We start from the raw sequence: 19,358 nt of genomic DNA, 5'->3' as shown, positions 1-19,358 counted from the left end.
CCTGAGGTTATTAATATTTCTATGGAGGGGACTTACACTGTGAAATATCTGTAAGGGATTGTTTTTCTGATTTGAGAATGAGAGTTCCCAGGAAAATACTAATAATTACTAACACAATGGCTGTGTGTGACTACTTACAAATTGGCTTTGGTATGTTTTAGCCTTGTATTTCCCAAAAACCTCTCTCCCCTCAAGGAGTACTTTTTCCAGTACATTGTATACTCACTGATGGGGTCGTTTTGGGGGAAGCATGGGCTGTCCTGCTCCCTGTTCAGTGGTACCATCAGGCATTTGGGGCACTGTGGTGTGTTTGTGCAACCAGACGTGTGCTACTGCATTATTTCTGAGTTTGTTGGGGTTTTTTTTAAGATATGTGAGAGTGAGAGTCTTTTAACGTTCCCCATGTTCCATAACAACCCGATAATCACTGCCCTTTTCCTTTCTTTGCCTCTTTTGCTGTTCCTAGTTTGAGCTGGTGTCCCTCAGGCGTACAGTACATTGCCATGGGTCCTGACTTTACTTGTAGAAGGTATGGTATGAATAAATGTGCAGCAGCACAGGAGCTCTGCAAGCACCCTGTCATCAGCTTCTCGTGCATCGCCTCCTCCACTGCTGCTCTGGCTGAAGCGTGCACGTGTTTGTTTGCTTGGTCTGCTTTTCCAGCAATTACTCTTGGGAGTGGATCCTCAGAGCTGGGCTGCAGGTGGAGGTGGTGGCTGCTTTCCACTGGCCTCTGGCAGTAAAGAAGCTGCACTGTTGAGTTGAGCTGCTCTGTTCCGTGATGACTTCAAGCCGTGTTTTTTTCCGCAGCAGTGATCAGAATGATAATTGTGACGGCCAAAGAATCAAAACAAGATTAAATATGATTCAGCACTTTCTGTACCAGATCAGTCTCATAAAGTTCACACAGACTTGCTCTCTGTAAATTTAAAGATCTAGGCTTTTCTTCAAGGAGACTAAATGTGTAAAACCTTCCCTGAAAAAAACAATCTGATCACCACAGATGAAAATTTCCCAGGCTCCTAAGTTTGCATCTTCTGTAGAAAGTCCCAGCGCTGAGATTGATGTTTGCAGGTCACATCTTTACCCAATATTGTTTGGAAGCCAGTCCCCCAGATTTTATGACTTTATAGCTTTACTCTGGCAGTTTTTGCTGGTTGTGGGTAGAGCTATTAAAACTCTTTTTCTGAAGAGTAGATATTGAGAAGTAAACCTGCCCTTCATGGACAGTTAATTATGTTTGGTGTATATATGCCAATCAGCAAATTACAGACCAGTATCACTTATAACTCTTTTATAAGCTAATATTTGCAGGTTTTAGCTAGTTTGGTCACAAGTACATGATTTTTTTTTTTTCTCTACTGTGTAGCATCATTGTTGCCACCTTGGAATGTAAAAAAGAGATATTCTTCTCTCATAAATAATCAGTAGAAATGGGACTGATTTCTACTTACAGGTGTTTTAGAATAAACTTTTAAATGCCTACTATTGATACATGTTGTTTAGTCACAATCTTCCTAAAGCAGATTAAATTATAAATGCTTCAACCAGTCTTTTTTTTTTCTCATTAATTACCATGAAAAAAGGTTTTTAAATTACTAAATCTTCTTATTCATGGTTTATTGCAGTTTTTGCTTTCAAGGTGCATATTTATGAGCCTTTTAATTCTTCTGAGGGACTGCAGAACATTAATCACTGCTAAGCAAGTCTCCCTGAATTTAAAGCTCCTCTGGTTGTTTAAATCATCTGTACAGCCTATAGTATGTTTTCTTTTTCATGTGTTTACATGTCAGCTTGTTCATCACAGACATCCTGATTAGCCTTGGGTTGGGATATAAATCCAGGCTAGGGCTGGGACTTAGTGTGTATCAAATCAAAGATTAACAATGGATCTGTGCTTGTGTCCTGGGAGGGGAATCTGCAAGGCTTCACCCAGTGAACCCACACTGGCATTTCAGCAGGTTTGTTGATGCTTGGGCACGAGCAGCAAGAGGGTCAGAAGCAGAATGTTAGGGCAAGATTTATCAGATTAAATAGTCCCATGTGAGAGAAGGTATGTTTTGTATAGGTGAGAGGAGAGTGTATTAGTGTTTTTCTGTGGGGGTCACTTGTCTATCAGCACCTGTCTCTACATAATTTGGCCAGATGTTTTATTTATAACAGTTTTGCAAGCAGAAGTTTAATATTTTATCTAGCTTTGAGTTATTGCCCTAGCTCCTAGCTAGCTCCCTCAGTAGATGATAAAATAAAATTGGGTGATGGAAACAACATTTATTGAATTTAAAAACAAAACCACAGCATGGGTAAAAAAACAAACCAGCTTTGGCAGAATAAATGACATTATCAGTGCCAAAACTGTACAGTGTCAAGATTTAAAATAGATTCAGAGGATGTGGCTGCAGAGATGAGTGTTACAGCAGCTGATGTGGCTACTGGGAGGGGTGTTGGTCCAGGACAGGCAGCACCATGCTATGCATGGTTTGATTTGGGGGGCTTTATTCCAGGGGAGAGCCTAATAAAAAGCTAGCAAAGAGAATATGTGGAAATGCCAAAATCTTTAGAAGGGGTGTTTTTGGATTTTCCTGTGCACCACTCAAAAAGAGTAAAAAAAACAGTAGGAAAGGCAATTGACCAGGAGTTTCAATGGTTGTTCAAGCAATGAACAAACTTTTATGTCTCATTAGAAGCACAAAGATGTTGCTGTTTGCTCTGAAGAAAAAAGAACATGCTGAGGAGTAACACCTGCCTTTGCCTGCACACTTTAGTGCCTGCTCTGTTTCACGTTTGCAGGTGCCCTGTGCTGAAATACACTGGTCCCTGAGAGTTTGGCAGCACCTGACCTCTGTGCTTTCCCTTTAGTTACAGCCTAGAAGGCCTTGCTGGAGACTCTGGTGAGAACAAGAAGCCCTCTACAAACCTGGAGGCTTCTTCTCTGAGCTCCAAAGACCTCAGGAGGAGTCCACTTGCCAGCAACCAGTCCCTGGTCCTGCTCGCTGAGGAGCTCGAGCAAGGAGAAATCAGAGACTACAACCACCAGGTAAAGCTGTCCAGCTGCTGTTGGATGTCTGGGAAATGCTGCATCAACATTTTGGAAGTCATTTTCCCAAATGACAATCTGACAAAGGCTTCCACCTTACATGTACATACACATAATATTAAAAATCTTCTGTCTTTGACATGGAGGAATCTCCAGCTATTTTAAATTTTCTACTTCGTTCTTTGGGGCAGCACAACACTTGTGTCTTCTCTTGCTTAGAGGAATGGCATTTTTGGGGAACAAGCTGCTAAGCATCAGATTTTTTTTTTCATGTTGAACCACAGCCTAGTTCTGCTGAGGGGTTGGAGTCACAACAGCAATTTCCATGAGAGAGAGTTTTAACAATATCTGGTTTTTAATGTCTTACAAGAAAATCAAGCACTCGTAGTCTCTCTGTTGCATAATTAGTTGTCTGACTCTTAAAAGATGAAACAGAATGTTGCATTTAACCTATGCACTGTTTCACTGTTTCAAAGTGAGAGTTGCAATAAATATGAGCCCTGAACTGGGATCTGAAGCTGGGATGGTTCTGACATTCTTGACATACTCAGTGTGGTTCTGTTCTGCAGGTGCATCAGACATCACAGCCACAAGGATTTAACTTCTGTTCTTCTGCTGTTTCATCTCCACTGACCAAATCCATGTCTCTAATGTCAATTAGCAAACCAGTGCTCGACAGTGAGTAATCCAGTTTTCCCTTACCCACTCTGTCATCTGTGTAATTGAGTATATCTTGCTTCCTTCCCAAGGCAAAATGTGCTACTGCCCGCTCATGCTTCCTTTATTACATGAAGTACACGTTTCACTGCTGCATGGAATTGTGGGTGGAGAGGCAGAACTCATTCAGTTGAGTTCTGTTCTTCCCAGTGTATCCCTGCTGTTTTCTTTCTGTTAGGTTTCCTTTGTGTGGGTTGCCTTTTTCTTTCTAAATTAGATTTCTGGTATGAAAACTATGATTTATTGAGTTTTTTAACTAAAAAAAAAAAAGTATCTCATTTTTCATCCTTTCACCTTTCAGAATTTCTTCCTTTGATGTCAGGTAAATTCCACTTGAAGCCTTACCTCCCTACATCCTGACTTTTTTAAAGCTAATATGTGGAAACTTGAGAATCCATGTCTTGATCTTCTTGGGGGAGTTTGTTGCTATTCATTTTGAGTTAAATATTTTGGAGCAGTTGAGTGTATTTTATTGAATCTCATTCCTGAAGAAAATAATAAAAGATGCTTCTATAAAATTTTCCAGTTTAACTTAATTGAAGCGATAACAAGCACTTAATTTTGCAACTTGGCTGAATTGATTCTTTCAGCTGAAAAAGTCATTCAAAAGACTGCAGCTGGATGTGCTTTGGATGTATTACACGTGTTTTCATTTTATTAATTGCCAGCTAGAAACCCTATTGACATTTTTGCTCTTGTCAATTAGTGATGGTGTCTGATCTTTCCTCTTTATTAACGTGATTCTCCCTTGCAAAGCACAACAAGGTGCTTTAAGAAAGGTGTTTTATTCATGGAGGAGGCTTGCTGGAGGAAGCTCACAGGGATTGTGCTTTGTTGGAGATGATTTTAAATTCTTCACCATGATAATTCCATGAATAATAAGGACATGGCCTAATTGATGTGTCCCCCAGCAGCAGTAACTAAAACGGGGCAGCTCTGTCCTGTGAAGAGACCAGATCCTACCCTGTGTGGTGGCACTGCCTCTTCCCTCCTTGGGCTGAAGGTCTTCATTGTTGTTTTTTGAGGCAACCAATTTCTTGGCATTGCACCAAGCCTCTGACCAAACACCAAAACTTGGCTGGCTCTCCAAAAATGAGCTATTGGTGGCTGAGGGAGCCTGGATGGCCAAGGCTGTTAAAGTGTCCTGTGGCCTGGTATTAAAAATGCCAAGGAGGCTTGATTATCTTCTTCTAGAACAGCCTCACCATCCTGGTCCCTGGAGAAAGAAGGAAAAGAGAAGATGTAGTAACCTCTCCAGAGGGGCTGTGGGCAAAGTAGAAGGGTTAGTCTTCTGCTTTGAGGCAGATGTCTGTGAGTTTGGGACACTGAATGTAAACATTATTAACATTCCTCTAGGCTTTATTTTCTCGGTCATTAATTTGTGACATTTTTATAGGAAGGTGGTTTTTGAAAATCAGAGCATTTGAGGGGTTGATGTGAGCATCGAAAAGGAATAATCACTTGGAAAATTTAGTGCATGGATTTTTTTTTTCCCAATCCTGACACCTTCCTGACTACAGAAACTTCAGTAAATCATCCAGAGAAGCTTGTGGCTGCCCCATCCCTGGAAGTGTCCAAGGCCAGGTTGGATGAGGCTTGGGGTAACCTGCTCGACTGGAAGGTGTCCCTGCCCATGGCAGAGCCTGGGACTGGATGAGTTTTAAGGTCCCTTCCAAGCCAAACCATTCTTTTATTCTGCTTCATTCTTCCCCTTTGAAAGAGGGACAGTGATGTTTCAATTGTGACTGCAGGACATTTTGGTGCCTCTTAAAAGGAGGTCTTGGTGTATAAACTCCTTTGTGTCACATGTCCCTTGATGTTCATGTTTTTCCAGCAGGACACTTAAGAGTTATGCAAGAATTATTTGAATTCTAGGACAAATTCAGTTCTTTATTCCACTTGCATAATTTTGTGGTAGGTGTTTAAAAAAAAAAAAGACCCTCTGATCCCTGCAAATGTGTCTGAATGGGAAGAAAGCAACATGCTGTGCTCAAGAACTTGCAAAAGTAAATCCAGATTAATAAACATATGGAGGGTTTTCTATTATTTTTACTGTTTATTGTCATATGTGCTGAGGCAGGAGCAATTTCCAAGACCAAGCTCCTAGCCCACACTCCATCTGATGTGTCAGATGTTCCAAGAGCTGATGTGGCCATTCACAATGTTAATCCTTCAGCATTTTATAGAGGGAGGTCACAAGAGCTGTTGGCTGGAGTGCTCGGAAGAATGCTTTTAGGGTTGGAATAGCAAATTTCCAGTGTGCAGCAGTGTTATAAAGCCAGGAATTGCTATAAATAAAACCACTGAAATGGAAGTTGAACTGTGCTGGCGAAGGTGGTTCAATTTACAGTAAAGTATTATTGTTCATCTTGACTTTTAGTCTAAATAGACAGTAGACTATGGAAGAAAAAGCCATGTTGCCCAATTGTGTTCTTCAGGCCTGGAACACTAGAACAACTCCTTCAACAGGCAGTCTAAACAAAACTAATTCATGGGTCTTCCTAAAAATTCTTCAATTTAAATGCCTTTACTGTGCACATTTTAGTCAAATTGCCTGTAGACAATTGGCATTTGTGACTAATGGCTGGAGGAAAAGTTCAGGGGAGTTTGTCTGCATTGCTTTCCTAACATTGGCCATTCCTTGGACAGTGTTTTTATATTCTGCATTCAGTTTTGATGTATGATACCAGCCATGCAAAAAAACCTCATTGTACGTGGCTGACAGGATATGTTTTATTCAAAGAGAGAAATAATTGCTTTGTTTTTCTCTTGGAAGATTAGTACTGATAAAGTCTTTAGCATGTTTTCTCTGTCCTGCAAGTGAATTGATGTATCCATGGAATGACTTAAAGTACCTGAATACCTGTGCTGGAGATATTTCATGTAGGTGCTTAAGTAGGATCTTTAGGTCAGACCTGTCCCAGGGACAGGGGTTCCTCAGCCCTGTCCCAGTCACCTTTCCTGAGGACACACAGATGTACCATGTGAGCAGTGGGTGTCCAGCAACCAGCTCACAGCTCAGAGGTTGTGCTTGTATGAAGAGCAGGTTTGGGAAATAGGGCCTTTGGGAATCCAGTTTCAGTGAAGAATGGCTAGCTGGCTCCTAATTCTCTTTTCAGAGATCATGTACGTACAAAGAATTGTTGGAAAGCTGCTGCTATGCAAGGGCTGCTCTTAAAAATAAATGGCGGGATATTTGATGTCGCAGGCTGATTGCTGAGTTTGGCACTGTGTTTGGTAGGCATCTTCCAGCCAAGGGCAGAAGAGGGTGTAGTGGGGCTTTTCTCATGTTTAGGCAGTTTCTTTAAAACAAGGACCCTTAAATTTTAGAATAAGGCAGAAGAGATGCTTGTTTTTTCTGTTGTATTGTGGAAGAAGAGAAGGGGAAGTTAAAGCATCTCTGTTTTAATGCTGGAAGTTTGAAGGGATAACATTATCAACATTGTTGATTTTTTTTAGACATAGAAGTGGCAAGAATCTGCCAGGGTAGATAAAGTCAACACTTCAGATGAATTGTCCTTGCTAATATTTGGTAGCTTTGGTGTGTCATTTAACTGCAGAAAGCACCTTCAAACACATAGCTTGAGTTGTTCTAGTTTGACTCCATGACAGTTCTTTCACTGAAGCTGATGCCCTTTGTCCAGAGATCCATTTTGTTGTTGGTATTCTGTTTGGAAAGATACCTGCCTATAATTCTTCACTAAGAGGTCCTATAAAAAATGTCAGCAAAAATAGGGAAAGACTGGAGCCTCAAGCTGTGAATGCAGTAAGACCTGTGCCCTCTGAGACCTGCACCCTCTGGAATTTGCACATTCTCAGTTCTTTATTTCTTGTCCCTTTCTGGAGCCAGCTGCTTTGCAGACTTTTCCTTTGCTTTGCTTTTAGTTTGCTTTGGCTGCTTTCCTCTCCTTTTTATTATTAAATGCATTTTCAAGCATGCTCTAATGTCTGCTGTTAACCCACTTCTCAGCCCAGGGCCGGACTCGACCATCGAGACGAATCTCCTTCTCCTTCAGCATCTCTCCACTCATTCCTAAGTCTAAAACTCTCTTTTCTATTGGCTCTTCTTCCAGTGATGAGGAGGAGGAGTTGGATAGTAAGTAATCATTCTCTGTGCAATGCAGCCATAATGGGTGGAAACACAGGGAAATCTGTTTTTCTGCTTCAGACACTGGAATTTCACCTTGCAAACATTGAACTACCCTTTCCATTGCATGATGTCTAATAGCATTATCTTGGTCCTGTATCTGAATACTAACTAATGGCAGAATTAAAAGGATTATTATCTAAAGAATCTTCTACATCAGCACCATCACATCTTATCCTGGTTAGTTTTAGTCTGTATCCATGTGGCAGATATCATCACCTGCCACTCTGAGCAGCAAAATGATCTTTACCTTTTTACTAAAACTGCCTTGAGCTTGTTGCAAGCTATGGAGTTAGCAGAAGAGGTACATCCTTGCCCTCCATAGGTGACAGTGAGTGCACTGCTCAGTGAAAGAGAAGTGGACAGAAGCCCTGATTATTAAATTCTGAAAATCTTCACAGCAACTTCACAGTTCCCCCACTAAGCAAAAAGCACAAATTGCAGTCAAAGACCTTAAGTCCTCAAGGTGTTCATACCTAGATCCCAATATTGTTATCAAAACAGTACTGTGGGAAACAGGTGAGAGTTCTCTGGCAGCTTTTTCTTTCTCCTGCAAACTCCATTGCTAAAAGAAGCCCAACTAAGGCAGAAGATTGAATTAAAGTGATTTAGATTCCTCTTGTTTTTTAAAATGGGCTTACCAAAGATTATTCAAAATGCTTCCTATTTCTTAAGCATGTTTTATTAGACTGTTGAAATGAACCAGACACATTCCTTGTGTCCTTACTGGGATGGGGGAAATTGCTTTCCAGTCCAATAGATTTTGATTGCTTCCTGAGTTTAAAACAATTTCCACACCATCCACATTGTACATATCTAAATTCTCCTCCTTTCCATTCCTGGTCTTCATTGTGGGTTTATCCTTTCCCTCAGCAAAGGCCTGTGCCCAGGTGTGGGATATTACCACTTCCATATTTAAGCTCCTTCCTTGTTGCTCTGTCTTTTTCTTCTGCTTTTAACAAAACTCACAGTTCATGGTCCCCACAATGTGAACTGCAAAGACACAGCTGTGCATTCATGTGATGCCCCACAGTAAGAAATAGCCTTAGGTAAACTTTTTGGTGGAGTTCATTTGTTTGTTTGGTGAGTTTTGTTCTTTTAAGCTTTTGGGTTATTTTATTATTATTTATTTTTGGTTTTTTGTTTTAAGCATCCAATACCTGATATTCATGTTAGGGTATGACAGTTTTAGAGGATATTTATGGTAGCCAGTATTTATCTTCTCTCCCTCAACAGTGCTCCTGTTAACAATGATCATTTAAGATAATGTCAGATATTGTCTCAAACACTGATATTGTTTTCTTTACATATTTAAGGGTACTGTGGTGTCTTTATAAAGGTTGATTTAGCCACAGCTTCTTCTGAGACTGCTTTGGCTATGGGCATTTTTCATGGAGTAATCCTAGACCAGTTTGTTTTTTTCACATATTTAGGGTTCATTTGTCATAAGAGGATGGATATGTGAACACTGAGATTGCAAGTGCATTTCAGTTACCAGTCCTCAACCTTTCCATTCCTGCTTTTTCTTCAGAAAATGGAGAATTAGTTGAAGTTTGTCTGGTTATATATTTAAGACATGGATTTCAGATGGCTGGACAATTATTATGAAGCCTTTGGATTTCTTGACCCACAGAAGTTTGATTACTGAGAGCATTAAGGCATTGCAAGCTGGTTTCAACATCTTAGTCCAGTCACTGCTTTCTGCAAAATGAATCTTGATTAATTATTTCAAGTCCGGCTACCATATGAACTAATTTTTGTGTGCAAACAACAGCAAATTTTGGCTGCTAGCCCAGGTTCATTGGACATAGATAGGAGTTATGGCTTTTGAAACAAAAACTTAATTTTTTTGTGAGTTCTGAAGTCAGATTTCAGTTTTGTTCCTGGGCATGACAGGGAGCAAAAACATTATAAAAATAAGCTTTCCTTCCCCTGTTCTGCTTCAGAAACAAACCAGAAGGTGAGAAGATGTGTCTTTTACTATGCTCATCTTCCTGGGGTTTACATCTTGCAGCAGTATTGATCATGTGATGTTATATTATAATCTAAAATATGAAATCATAAACAGACCTTAATTCTTCACTGGACCCATTTTGCCTGCCAGCACCAAGAATCCCCCATTTTTAAGATGAAACAACTATTGAAGTAAAAGATAAATGATACATAATTGTAGTTCTCATGCAGTGTATTTTCTCAAGGTAGTGAAAAACAGTCACAAATATCAAATTACTTCAGCTCTTGGTTCTGTGTTTGTTATTAACTGCAAAGAAACAAAAAGATTTGTGAAATACTTAAATCCAGTCAAACTGATAAATCTTCTAAAAAAAGGAAATACTAAGGAGGTCTAACCCAAATTAAAAGCAAACTAGAAGTGAAATGGGAACCAGAGTTACTGGAGCTATACCAAGGATTTGGGAGTCTGTAAATTAATTATGTGATCCTAGTAGGCACTTTGGTAGTTTTATATTATGAAAATATAGTATCACATATATAATTAATAAATATAATATAAAAATATTATATTGGAAATTGAATAGTAGACTTCATTTCATACATGCTACAGTATTACTAACTTTGGTGTATTTGGGATAAATCATTAATGAGGTGTAAGATTTTGCAAGGGAAATATTAACACAGCTCTCCAAGCAGGGTTTAGGTAACAGGGTATGCTTGTATTTTAGTTTCTCAATATGAAGAAATTATATTTCTGTTTGAGACTCTGTTGGCACTTGAATCAGTGGCTAAAAAATCTGTATTTAAAGCCTAGTATTGTATGCTCAGTTTTTCCTAATGGTCTTACTGCTTTTGGATAAAGGGCCATTTTTGCCTCTAATGGCAAGTAGCTCTTCTGCATTCACCCTTAGCACTATGAGAAGTTGAGCCAAAATACTGTTTTTCATGCAGTATATATGCAGAAGCCTAGTAAGGTGAGAGTCATGCTGTTTCTTGAACTTCAGATAGGACTGCAAACATTGCTTATATGAAGGGGTTTTTTTGAGTCTTGGCAAGCCCAGTCACCTCAGAGAGAGCCCTCTGTCCTGGATCATTTCATCCTGATTTTTCAGTGCTCTTCAATGGTGCTGGTAAATGGTGTCAGCTCCCAGATGTGCTCGAAATGCATTGTGCAAGCAGGTTTCTTGTGTAGAGAGAGTTGGTGCCACTGGCAAGGCTTCAGCTTCGTGTTGAAATTCAGCCTTTCCTCAAGCAGTGTTTCGTGACCAAGCCCCAGGCTGGTAACGTTTTGTGGAAAACAGAATAAGGCTTCCCTTGTTTCCCTTACTCTTTATGAAGTGCCTCAGGATTTTGATGGGAAAATGAACTACAGTTTTATCAAGGAGAAAAGTTTTATACATGAAACCCGGATGTACTGTACAATAGATCCTTTCTAGTGGAGTATAAATAAAAGCATTGTGTCAGAATGATTCTCATTTATACTTATTGTCATTGAATTGGCAGTTCTGATTCAGCCACCCTGATTTACCAGCAAGTTTAACAGTTGCATGGTTTTTACTTAATAGAAGAGTGATAAAAATACTAAACAGGCTTTCACCTCAGCATCTAATTTGGGAGCAGCTAAGGATATAGGGAGCAGGCTTTATCCCGAGCACGTGAAATCTGTTCTAAACACCCACTTCTGGAAAACATTTCCTTTTCCTCTTGAACCATCCCAATATGCAAACCATGTTTTTTGGAATCAGTGGGCTAAGGTTGCAGTCTAACCTGTCTCCCCCTGCCCCTCCCATCTTTTGCAGGTGCGCAGTCCTTTGGCAGCTCCATGGGCTCCTCAGTGCAGAGGTACAGTATTGCAGTATCCTGGGGACACCCTGCCTCTTCTGGGGGGACTCCTGCAGTGGGCTCTGCCCTGGGCACCCCAATGCCTTCCTGGCACCAGGGCACTTCAGCTGAAATCAGAAGTTGTGAAAATCAGTCCCATGTCTCTAAAGGCTGAAGAATGTTTTAGATCACAGGATATGAAAGTCTTAAGTCTCATCTGTTAACAAGGCTCTGTTTATTCATAGCTAATAACATCGGATTATGCATTAACAATTTGTTTGTTGATTATGCATTATTGCAGGGTATTGGTTTACCCTGAGTTATATTTTACACTAAAAGTAGTTCTCTCTGCCTGTGGCTAATTCTCTCTCTATAACAAAGGCCAAAACAATTGTGTTTTTGTATGTTACTTTCCATCCTTGTAAGTTGCACAGAGGAGACAATCTTCCTGGTGGCTTTCAAGGTGCTTGCCTGGAGGAAGGTCGTTTGTGGCACTGGGTGTCTGGTTTCTGTGCCACTGACAACTTTGGCTTTGTTTTATGACAGGGAGGCTCTTCACCTCTGCTCTCTGCTGTCTTCTCCTCCTTGATTTAATTAGTTTTTGTGTTCTGTTTTTGGTTTGTGTTGTACTCAATTTTGACAGACTGTGTCGTTTAATGCAATAATTGTTTCCTTATTCCTCTGTCATAGGTGAAAAAGTCATAAGCTTGTGCATGTAAAGGCTGGTAAAAATTACCTGGGATCCTAAAAATTCCTAAATTAATACACATAACCATTGTGGTTTATTACTTAATATTGGTATTCTCATTTCTCATGGGAGGTTTTGCAGACAGTGTGGTTTCTGTTAGAGACATTCACTGCCTTTTCAGAGTTCATAGATGCCTTTCTCTGTGAGGAAATGGTTCTTTACAGCATTAATGGTTCCTGGTTATTTGACAAGGGGAGCAGCAGAGGGTGCTATGGCATGGCCTGCTTCAAAACAGATATGAGGATTCCTTGAAATGTATCTCAATATGAGTGGATTGGCATTTTGCCTTCACTTTTCCTTCTCTGGTAAAACACCATAAAGCACCTAGACTGTAAATGCATTTGTCCTTTAAAAAGAATCTATCGATTTAATAGCTGCTTTGGAAAGGAGAAAAAACAATAAAAGCAACTTCTCTCTTTTTTTTTTTTTTTTTTTTTTTTTTTTTTTTTTTTTTTTTTTTTTTTTAATTTTAGCATATCTGAAGAGAGCAGCAGTGTCTCCGCTGGTAAAGGTGTAACAAAAGTCAGCCGTACCTTCAGCTACCTCAGGAATAAAATGTCCAGCAGCAAGAAGAGCAAAGTAAGTGCTTCTTGTGATTTGTGGAATGCCCACAGGCAGCAGAGAGGAGTTCTGTATTTAGGTCTTTGCCTGACTTTCTTTTAATTGCTTTCTTTTACTTCCTTCCTTTTTGTTTTGTTTTGTTAAAAGGGCAGGAGTGTCTGTGGGGTGATAGGGACTGGCTTCATGGGAAATCTTAGCAACCCAAAACTGAGCCCAAGGACAACTGTATGAGGCTCAGTAAGGCCAAGTGCTGGGTCCTAGATTTGGGTTACAGTGACAATGCTGGGTGAACAGTTGGACTGGATAATCTTAAAGGTCTCTTCCAGCCTTTATGATTCTATGTTTTCACTCATTTCCCCAGAGAGAATAAATTTTTGCCCTGGTATGAGTTAGGGCTTTGTAGTGATTAATGAGTCTAATTTCTACAGAACCTGAGAACCTTTAATGAAACAAGGACAGGAGCTGTAAGAAGGGACTGCCTGCCTAAGGCTTCATTGTCTTTTCATCTTTTTTTTTACTTTTGCCACAAAGTTCCTGTGCACTGCAGGAGAAGTTGCTCAAACAGTGACTTTTAGTGATGGTGAATATTTATATTTTTCCCTTTTTTCCATCCTTGAAACCCTGGAGTTTAATTTGCTGAAAGTTAATACCTGCTCAACAGCTGAATTTCCTGGGAACAGTATTGATTACAGAAATAATTACATTAATGCTAAATACTTCACACAAACAGGCTGTTGTTGCTTTAGATTGTCCCTTGAAGTTTAATATATGATTGGGGATTTTCTTGGCTAGGTTGGATTTTTTTGCTTGAATCTCACCTCGATTCATCTGTCTGACAGAAGCTCAGAGCACTCTCCTGTCTCGTTAGGTGATGTGTAGTTAATGTGTTGGTAAATTACTGTGGGAAGGCCCTTGAGAGGTGTGATGACACACAGATTCTTGTTATGGCAGCTTTAGGACAATGCTCTTCCTTGCTGCAAACTGCAGTGTTGAAAAAGTAAATCTGTTTACATAGAAACCTCTGTGCAAACACCAGTGAGAAGTTCAGGAGCACTTTGCACAGACTATGAGTGAGAATGGAAGTTCATTAAGTGGTTCTTGCACTTAATGTGAGTAATCTCTAAAGCAAAACTGGAGAGAGAGGTAAGAGATCTGGCTGGGACAGAAAATATAACAGCAGTGCTTTTAGATACTTGCTCAGTGCAGTTTGATTTCAATAATTTCATGATTGTGTCTGAAAATGCTGATATAGAGCTCCAAAATCTCAGCCATAACATGCACTACGAAAATTGCAGCTCATTTCAACTCTCATACTTCTATAAATAAAAGCCAAAATATCATTCAAGTTACAATTTCTTGTCTGCTCATGGTGGAATGTTTGCATTACGTACATTTTTAAGGCTGCACCAGTACATTTAAATAATTTGACCAAAAAATTCGTTGGAACACTGGTTTCTCAGAAGCATTATAGATGAGAAAAACCTGTAAGAGTTAAAAACAGAACCAACAAAACACAAGCCTTGAAAGGGGAAGTTTGACACAGGAAGTTGGTTTCTGGGCTGCCAGGAGGGAGGGAGGCTTCAGTGTCTTTCCAGCTCATTTTTACACATCTCCAGATCTTCAGAAATGCAGTTTTCTCAGATGAAATAAAGTAAAATAAAGCACATCTGAGCCTACTAACAGCTCTTTAGGAAAATGTAGAGAGTTATGTATAAAAAGCCCTTAAAAATAATGTTAGAGCATTAACTGGAGGGGATACTGATAGAAGTTGGTGTGACTTTACCCCTGCCTGGCATGTACTTGATGTTATTTGGGATTATCAGTGAATCTCTTGCTATTAGCAAAGTGCCCTGATTCACATTTGCAATCTTAAACATGCTCTATCTTTGTCAGTTCAGGTAAAAACCCTCTTTTTTTTTCATTTTGGTCAAGACTTTCTGAGAAATTACAACAATTAGCATGAGTAATTTCTCTTTTTCATTGCCTTGCACAGTAATAAGGCAGTGCTGTGCCAGCAGCAGCTTTTCAGGGTATATGGTAGGAGTTGCAAGTGTTTGAAAGGATTAGGAGACAGGGAATATACGTGATCTGCAGAGCAGGAGGAGCTCAAACACACAAAACCTCTCTGTCTGGGCAACTTCTGCAGCACTTTGTTTGCTTAAGTACTACATAGCAACACTAAGGTATGTGAAAATTCACTTTTTCTGCAGCCCAAACATCATAGAGTGTTTGATTTACTCCCCTCTACCTTTAAAAAAGGGTGGTCTTACATTGACTTGTAAAATATTAATCCTTTTCTGCCTGTATGGGTTTGGTTTTTAGCTTTGTTTTTTTTAGCAGTGGAAGCTAAGGTAGGGCAAGATGAAAGCAATAGCAAAGTAGCTAAAATCATCTTTAAGGAAGTCAGCAACTGTCCTGCCCCTCCCCCTTTTGCTCAACTCCTCGTTGCTGTGCCTCCTGTCCCCGGCCCTGCTGCAGCCTCCGGCATCACCATGGGCTAGCGTGGAGCAGCTCCTGGTGGGGAGCAGCTCTCCTGGCCCAGGGAAGGATGTCCATAAAATGGAATAGATTCTCAGAAGTACCTCAGATAACAGTGAAGCTGGTGGGACTGAAGCACTGGGAGGTAAGAGCCGCGTGGTTCCTGGGGAGCGGGATCCGCTGCCGCGGCATGGCCGCGGTACCGCGGTACCTGTCGTGGTGGCTGCTCTGGCACGTCGCTTCGGCCACGAAGCTGGGCTTCAAATCTCACTGGCAGCTCCAACGGCACAAAAGTAGTCTTGTTTCTACAGTCCTTCTTTGAGTAAAGTTCCAGTAACTGCCAAAAAAGAAAAAGCTGAAAAAAATCTCATTGTGAGAACTTGTCCTTAAGTGGAGTGGCTGGCAGCCCTTGTGTGGAGTTTGCTGTTTCCGTCTTGAAAGTGGTGCACCAATTTCCTGTTTTTCCTGGGGCCGTTCAGCTTTAATTGAAATTAAAATTAGACTTCAGAATTGCTGGGTTTTGCAGTGAACTTCAGGTAGATTTAATGTATAGGATGGGAAATATCCTTTCAGCATGAGAGTCACAAGATTTGGCTTGAGCTTAGAGTGATCTTTTCTCTTGGAGCTTCACAAGGCTTGGCAGTAGAGCAAAACTCTAGGCATCAACTTGGTAGCATGAGCCCAGACCTAAACTGTATGGTTTTAGTTCCTGAATCCTGCCAGGCTGGATATGGTTAAAGATGGGCAGGTCAGTGGATGGAACATGGGGCTGTGGAGGTTCCTCTGGGGTGGTGTCAGCCAAGCTGATGGCTCAGAGGAGGCGGAGATGTGACGCAATGCAGACTCTTTTCTGGCAGCTTTTCTGCTTCAGACGGGATTATTCCATATGGTAATACTCCTAGTTTTGCTTATTTGCAGAACATAAAAACATTTGGGGCCAGTAAATAGACTTTCTGTTTGACACTTTGCAGGGAGAGACTCCGGCATTTTGCCTGGGATGTGTTGGGAGAGGAGTCCTTAGGCTGAGTTCCTCATGATGTGAGTGTATCATCCAGGGCTCAACAGTTTCCCTGCAGTGTCTGCAGAGCTCCATCCCTCTTTAAGCCACTTCGTGGCAGTTGCTCACATGGGCAGCTCTGCAGCTCCCTGATATTCAGGCTAGGACAATATTAGGCAAAGGGCATGTGGCATATAAATAACAAAATGCAAAGATAAGCTGACAGAAGCCTTTACCAGTTTCTGGTAAAGCTTCTCTTTCAGATGCCAGGAAATCTGCAGCAACAGTTAAAAGTGCAGACCTGGAGTTGACTCGTATCATAAACATTTTGTAGGTTGGTATGTGGAAAGATGAGGAGTTGTAATTCAAATTCAGAGTTTTTCTGTGGAGTTTCCTTTAAAATTTGTTTGGAAGAATTCCAAATCCATGAAAGGCTGCAGGGGAAAATGTTTCAGATTTTTAGGATTTAGTATTTTCTATCTAAGGTAGAGATAGAAAAGAAGCAAAAACTCTGCTAAAAGTTGGAGAAGCTGTCTGTGCTTGTCATCTTTCCAAAGCTGAGTAGCCTAGAGGTTTAGTCATGGCTTGTGGAAGATGAAGGGGTCTTTTATGGTGTTGCTGTTGTTCCCCAGCCTTTCTTTGGTGCCATAGGTCGAGAGTTTGTAAAAGATTCACGTAGTTACTTGGGGTTGCATGTAACTGTTGAAAAAATTGCTAGTTGGAAGGAAAACAGAGGTGGAAATATTTTGGCAGTAAGGCTGTAGAGGCACTGAGGAAGAGCTTGTGTTCTCCATTAGAAATGCAGTTGAAAATCATGAGCTTTATGGTTTGGCCTTAAAAAATAGCTGTGTTGAAAGTCTGATACACACTGCATGTGGTATTTGTATTTAACACAAATTATTTAAAGTGCTGAAGAGGCTGATGAGAGCCCAGAAACAGAAAAGAGGTAAAGTGATTAAGCTAAGCAAGTATAAAACAAAGGTAGAAGGAAATATGTGCCTTCAGAACAGACTCGGTGTCATCTGCAGTGGTGAGACACCTGTGTGAGTCAATAGTATGTAAATCCACTTCCACAGGGGCTTTTTTAAGGGAGAGCTGTGCAGACACATGGCCATTGTTCAGGTGCTCCTCAGTCGATACCCTCGCCGTGCCAAAGGCAAACACTGAGCAATCTGTAACTAGGGAAGAGACCTCTGCCGAGTGACGAGGCTTTCGGTCATTTTGTCTCGGCAGGAAAAAGAGAAAGATAAAGAGAAGACTAAAGAGAAGGACAAAGATTCCAAGGAGAAGGAAAAAGATAAGAAGCTGTTAAATGGACATCTCTTCACTGCAACCTCCGTTGTAGCCCAAGCAACCTGTTACCACTGTATGAAGCCTTTCAATAAGGATTCGTACTACTGTGCAAGTAAGTCGGGGAGTTCCCCCCCTTCCTTTTATTTTTCATTGAATCTGGCATGGAAAATGCAAACCTTACACTTTATTTTCCTTTTGCTTGAGGATGTGAGGTGGGAGGGAGACTTTGGAGATAGTGATTCATAGCGCAGTGCATTGCCTTGTGGAAATTGGACTGAAATGAGTCGTGGCTGCATGGAGGTGTCCTGAAACCTCTTTCCTAAGCCGGAGCTCAGCCATCACAGCAGGCCATGGGGTTTTCTATCCCTTGTTGGGCTCTATCAGTCAGGAGAACATTGGTTATTTCAGCTGCATGTAGTGGCTTGGAGCTTAGGTGCTTTGATAAGATGGACGAAGGACAGGGACAGCTGGCTTGGATCATGGCTTCTATTTCCAATGGGGGGAAAAAAAGTCCCACCCATCTGTGGTGGGTTGCTTTAGTTCTCTGAAATACCGCTCTGGTGAGCCCACAGTGGGAACCACATGGTACAAAAAGGAAATGCTGACCCTCTGCTCCCTTTGTACAAGAAATTGCATCACAGGTCAAATGACAGCTACCTGTGTGCGTGCGAAGGACGTGCAGCACAGAACAGGCAGGGTAGGAACTTCACTGAGGGTTTCTGAGAGATTGGGTTTTTGTTCTCATTTCTTATCAGATGGTTTCTCCTGCCTGTACCTCCATAAGGTCAGCAGTGTTTGTGTGGTTGAGACCAGAATGCTGCTTGGTTCGTGCAGCAACCCAAAGCTATAGAATATGCAGACAAAACCCATTTTTTCCCACTATAGCTCAGTGGAAAAGCTCTCCTCACTCTTAGTAATTTTTTACTCCACTAGTTTAGAAATGAGTCAAAGCGACTGCAGGAACTGCTCCCAGGCTGGAGCCTTCTGTTCCTGCTGGTGGATGTGAGCAGGGGGAGGACAGGCAGCTGAATCCCAAATGGCACTTCTGACTTTCCTGGAAGAGATTTCAGCAGAGTTGTTTGTCTGAGACACACTCTGTGTCAGCCTGATGGGAAATGTAAAACATCAACAATTACAAACTCTCAAATGCATCCTCTCCCTTTCCCCACTTGACTTTCTTAACAGCTTCTGAAGCTACGTAGAAAATCAAATATATCCCAGTTTGATGCTCTATATACTAATAAGCTAAAATAACCCAACAATGTCATATGTTCTAGCACAGATGTTCTTTCCTTGTTTTCAAGGTATGATGCAAAATTGTTGCATGTTTTCTGCATTGGTCAGAAAATGAATGTCATAAAAAAAATGTTTGGTGAAGGCGTCCATTGAAAGCTCACATCAATGAGTGGTTCTTTCTCCCACTGCATCTTAAATTCAACCTCAGATGCTTTGGAAATGATGGATAAGCAGCAGCAGAGGCTCTGATATTCCTGTGCTGATGTAGGCTGGTGCTACCACCACTGCTCTGTCTCACCTATGGATGACTTCTAATGCCTTTTAAAGCACTGGATAGTCTAAATTAATGTCTCAGCTTTTCAGTGATGCC

At 40.9% G+C, this 19,358-nt stretch overlaps 1 protein-coding gene across 1 annotated transcript in view; it reads left to right on the top strand.

Annotated features, from left to right (window-relative positions):
• Positions 1 to 19,358, top strand: part of AKAP13 (A-kinase anchoring protein 13) — a 72,372-nt gene that overhangs the window by 26,944 nt on the left and 26,070 nt on the right. The window contains exons 5-9 of the mRNA XM_053988032.1: positions 2,860 to 3,037; positions 3,607 to 3,715; positions 11,654 to 11,696; positions 12,897 to 13,002; positions 17,693 to 17,864. Of these exons, the coding sequence (XP_053844007.1) occupies positions 2,860 to 3,037; positions 3,607 to 3,715; positions 11,654 to 11,696; positions 12,897 to 13,002; positions 17,693 to 17,864 (608 nt within the window). The remainder of the gene's footprint in view (positions 1 to 2,859; positions 3,038 to 3,606; positions 3,716 to 11,653; positions 11,697 to 12,896; positions 13,003 to 17,692; positions 17,865 to 19,358) is intronic.

This window comes from Vidua macroura, chromosome 12 (assembly GCF_024509145.1).
Source record: "Vidua macroura isolate BioBank_ID:100142 chromosome 12, ASM2450914v1, whole genome shotgun sequence".
Classification (NCBI taxonomy): domain Eukaryota; kingdom Metazoa; phylum Chordata; class Aves; order Passeriformes; family Viduidae; genus Vidua; species Vidua macroura.
This window is presented reverse-complemented; position numbering and strand designations above follow the sequence as displayed.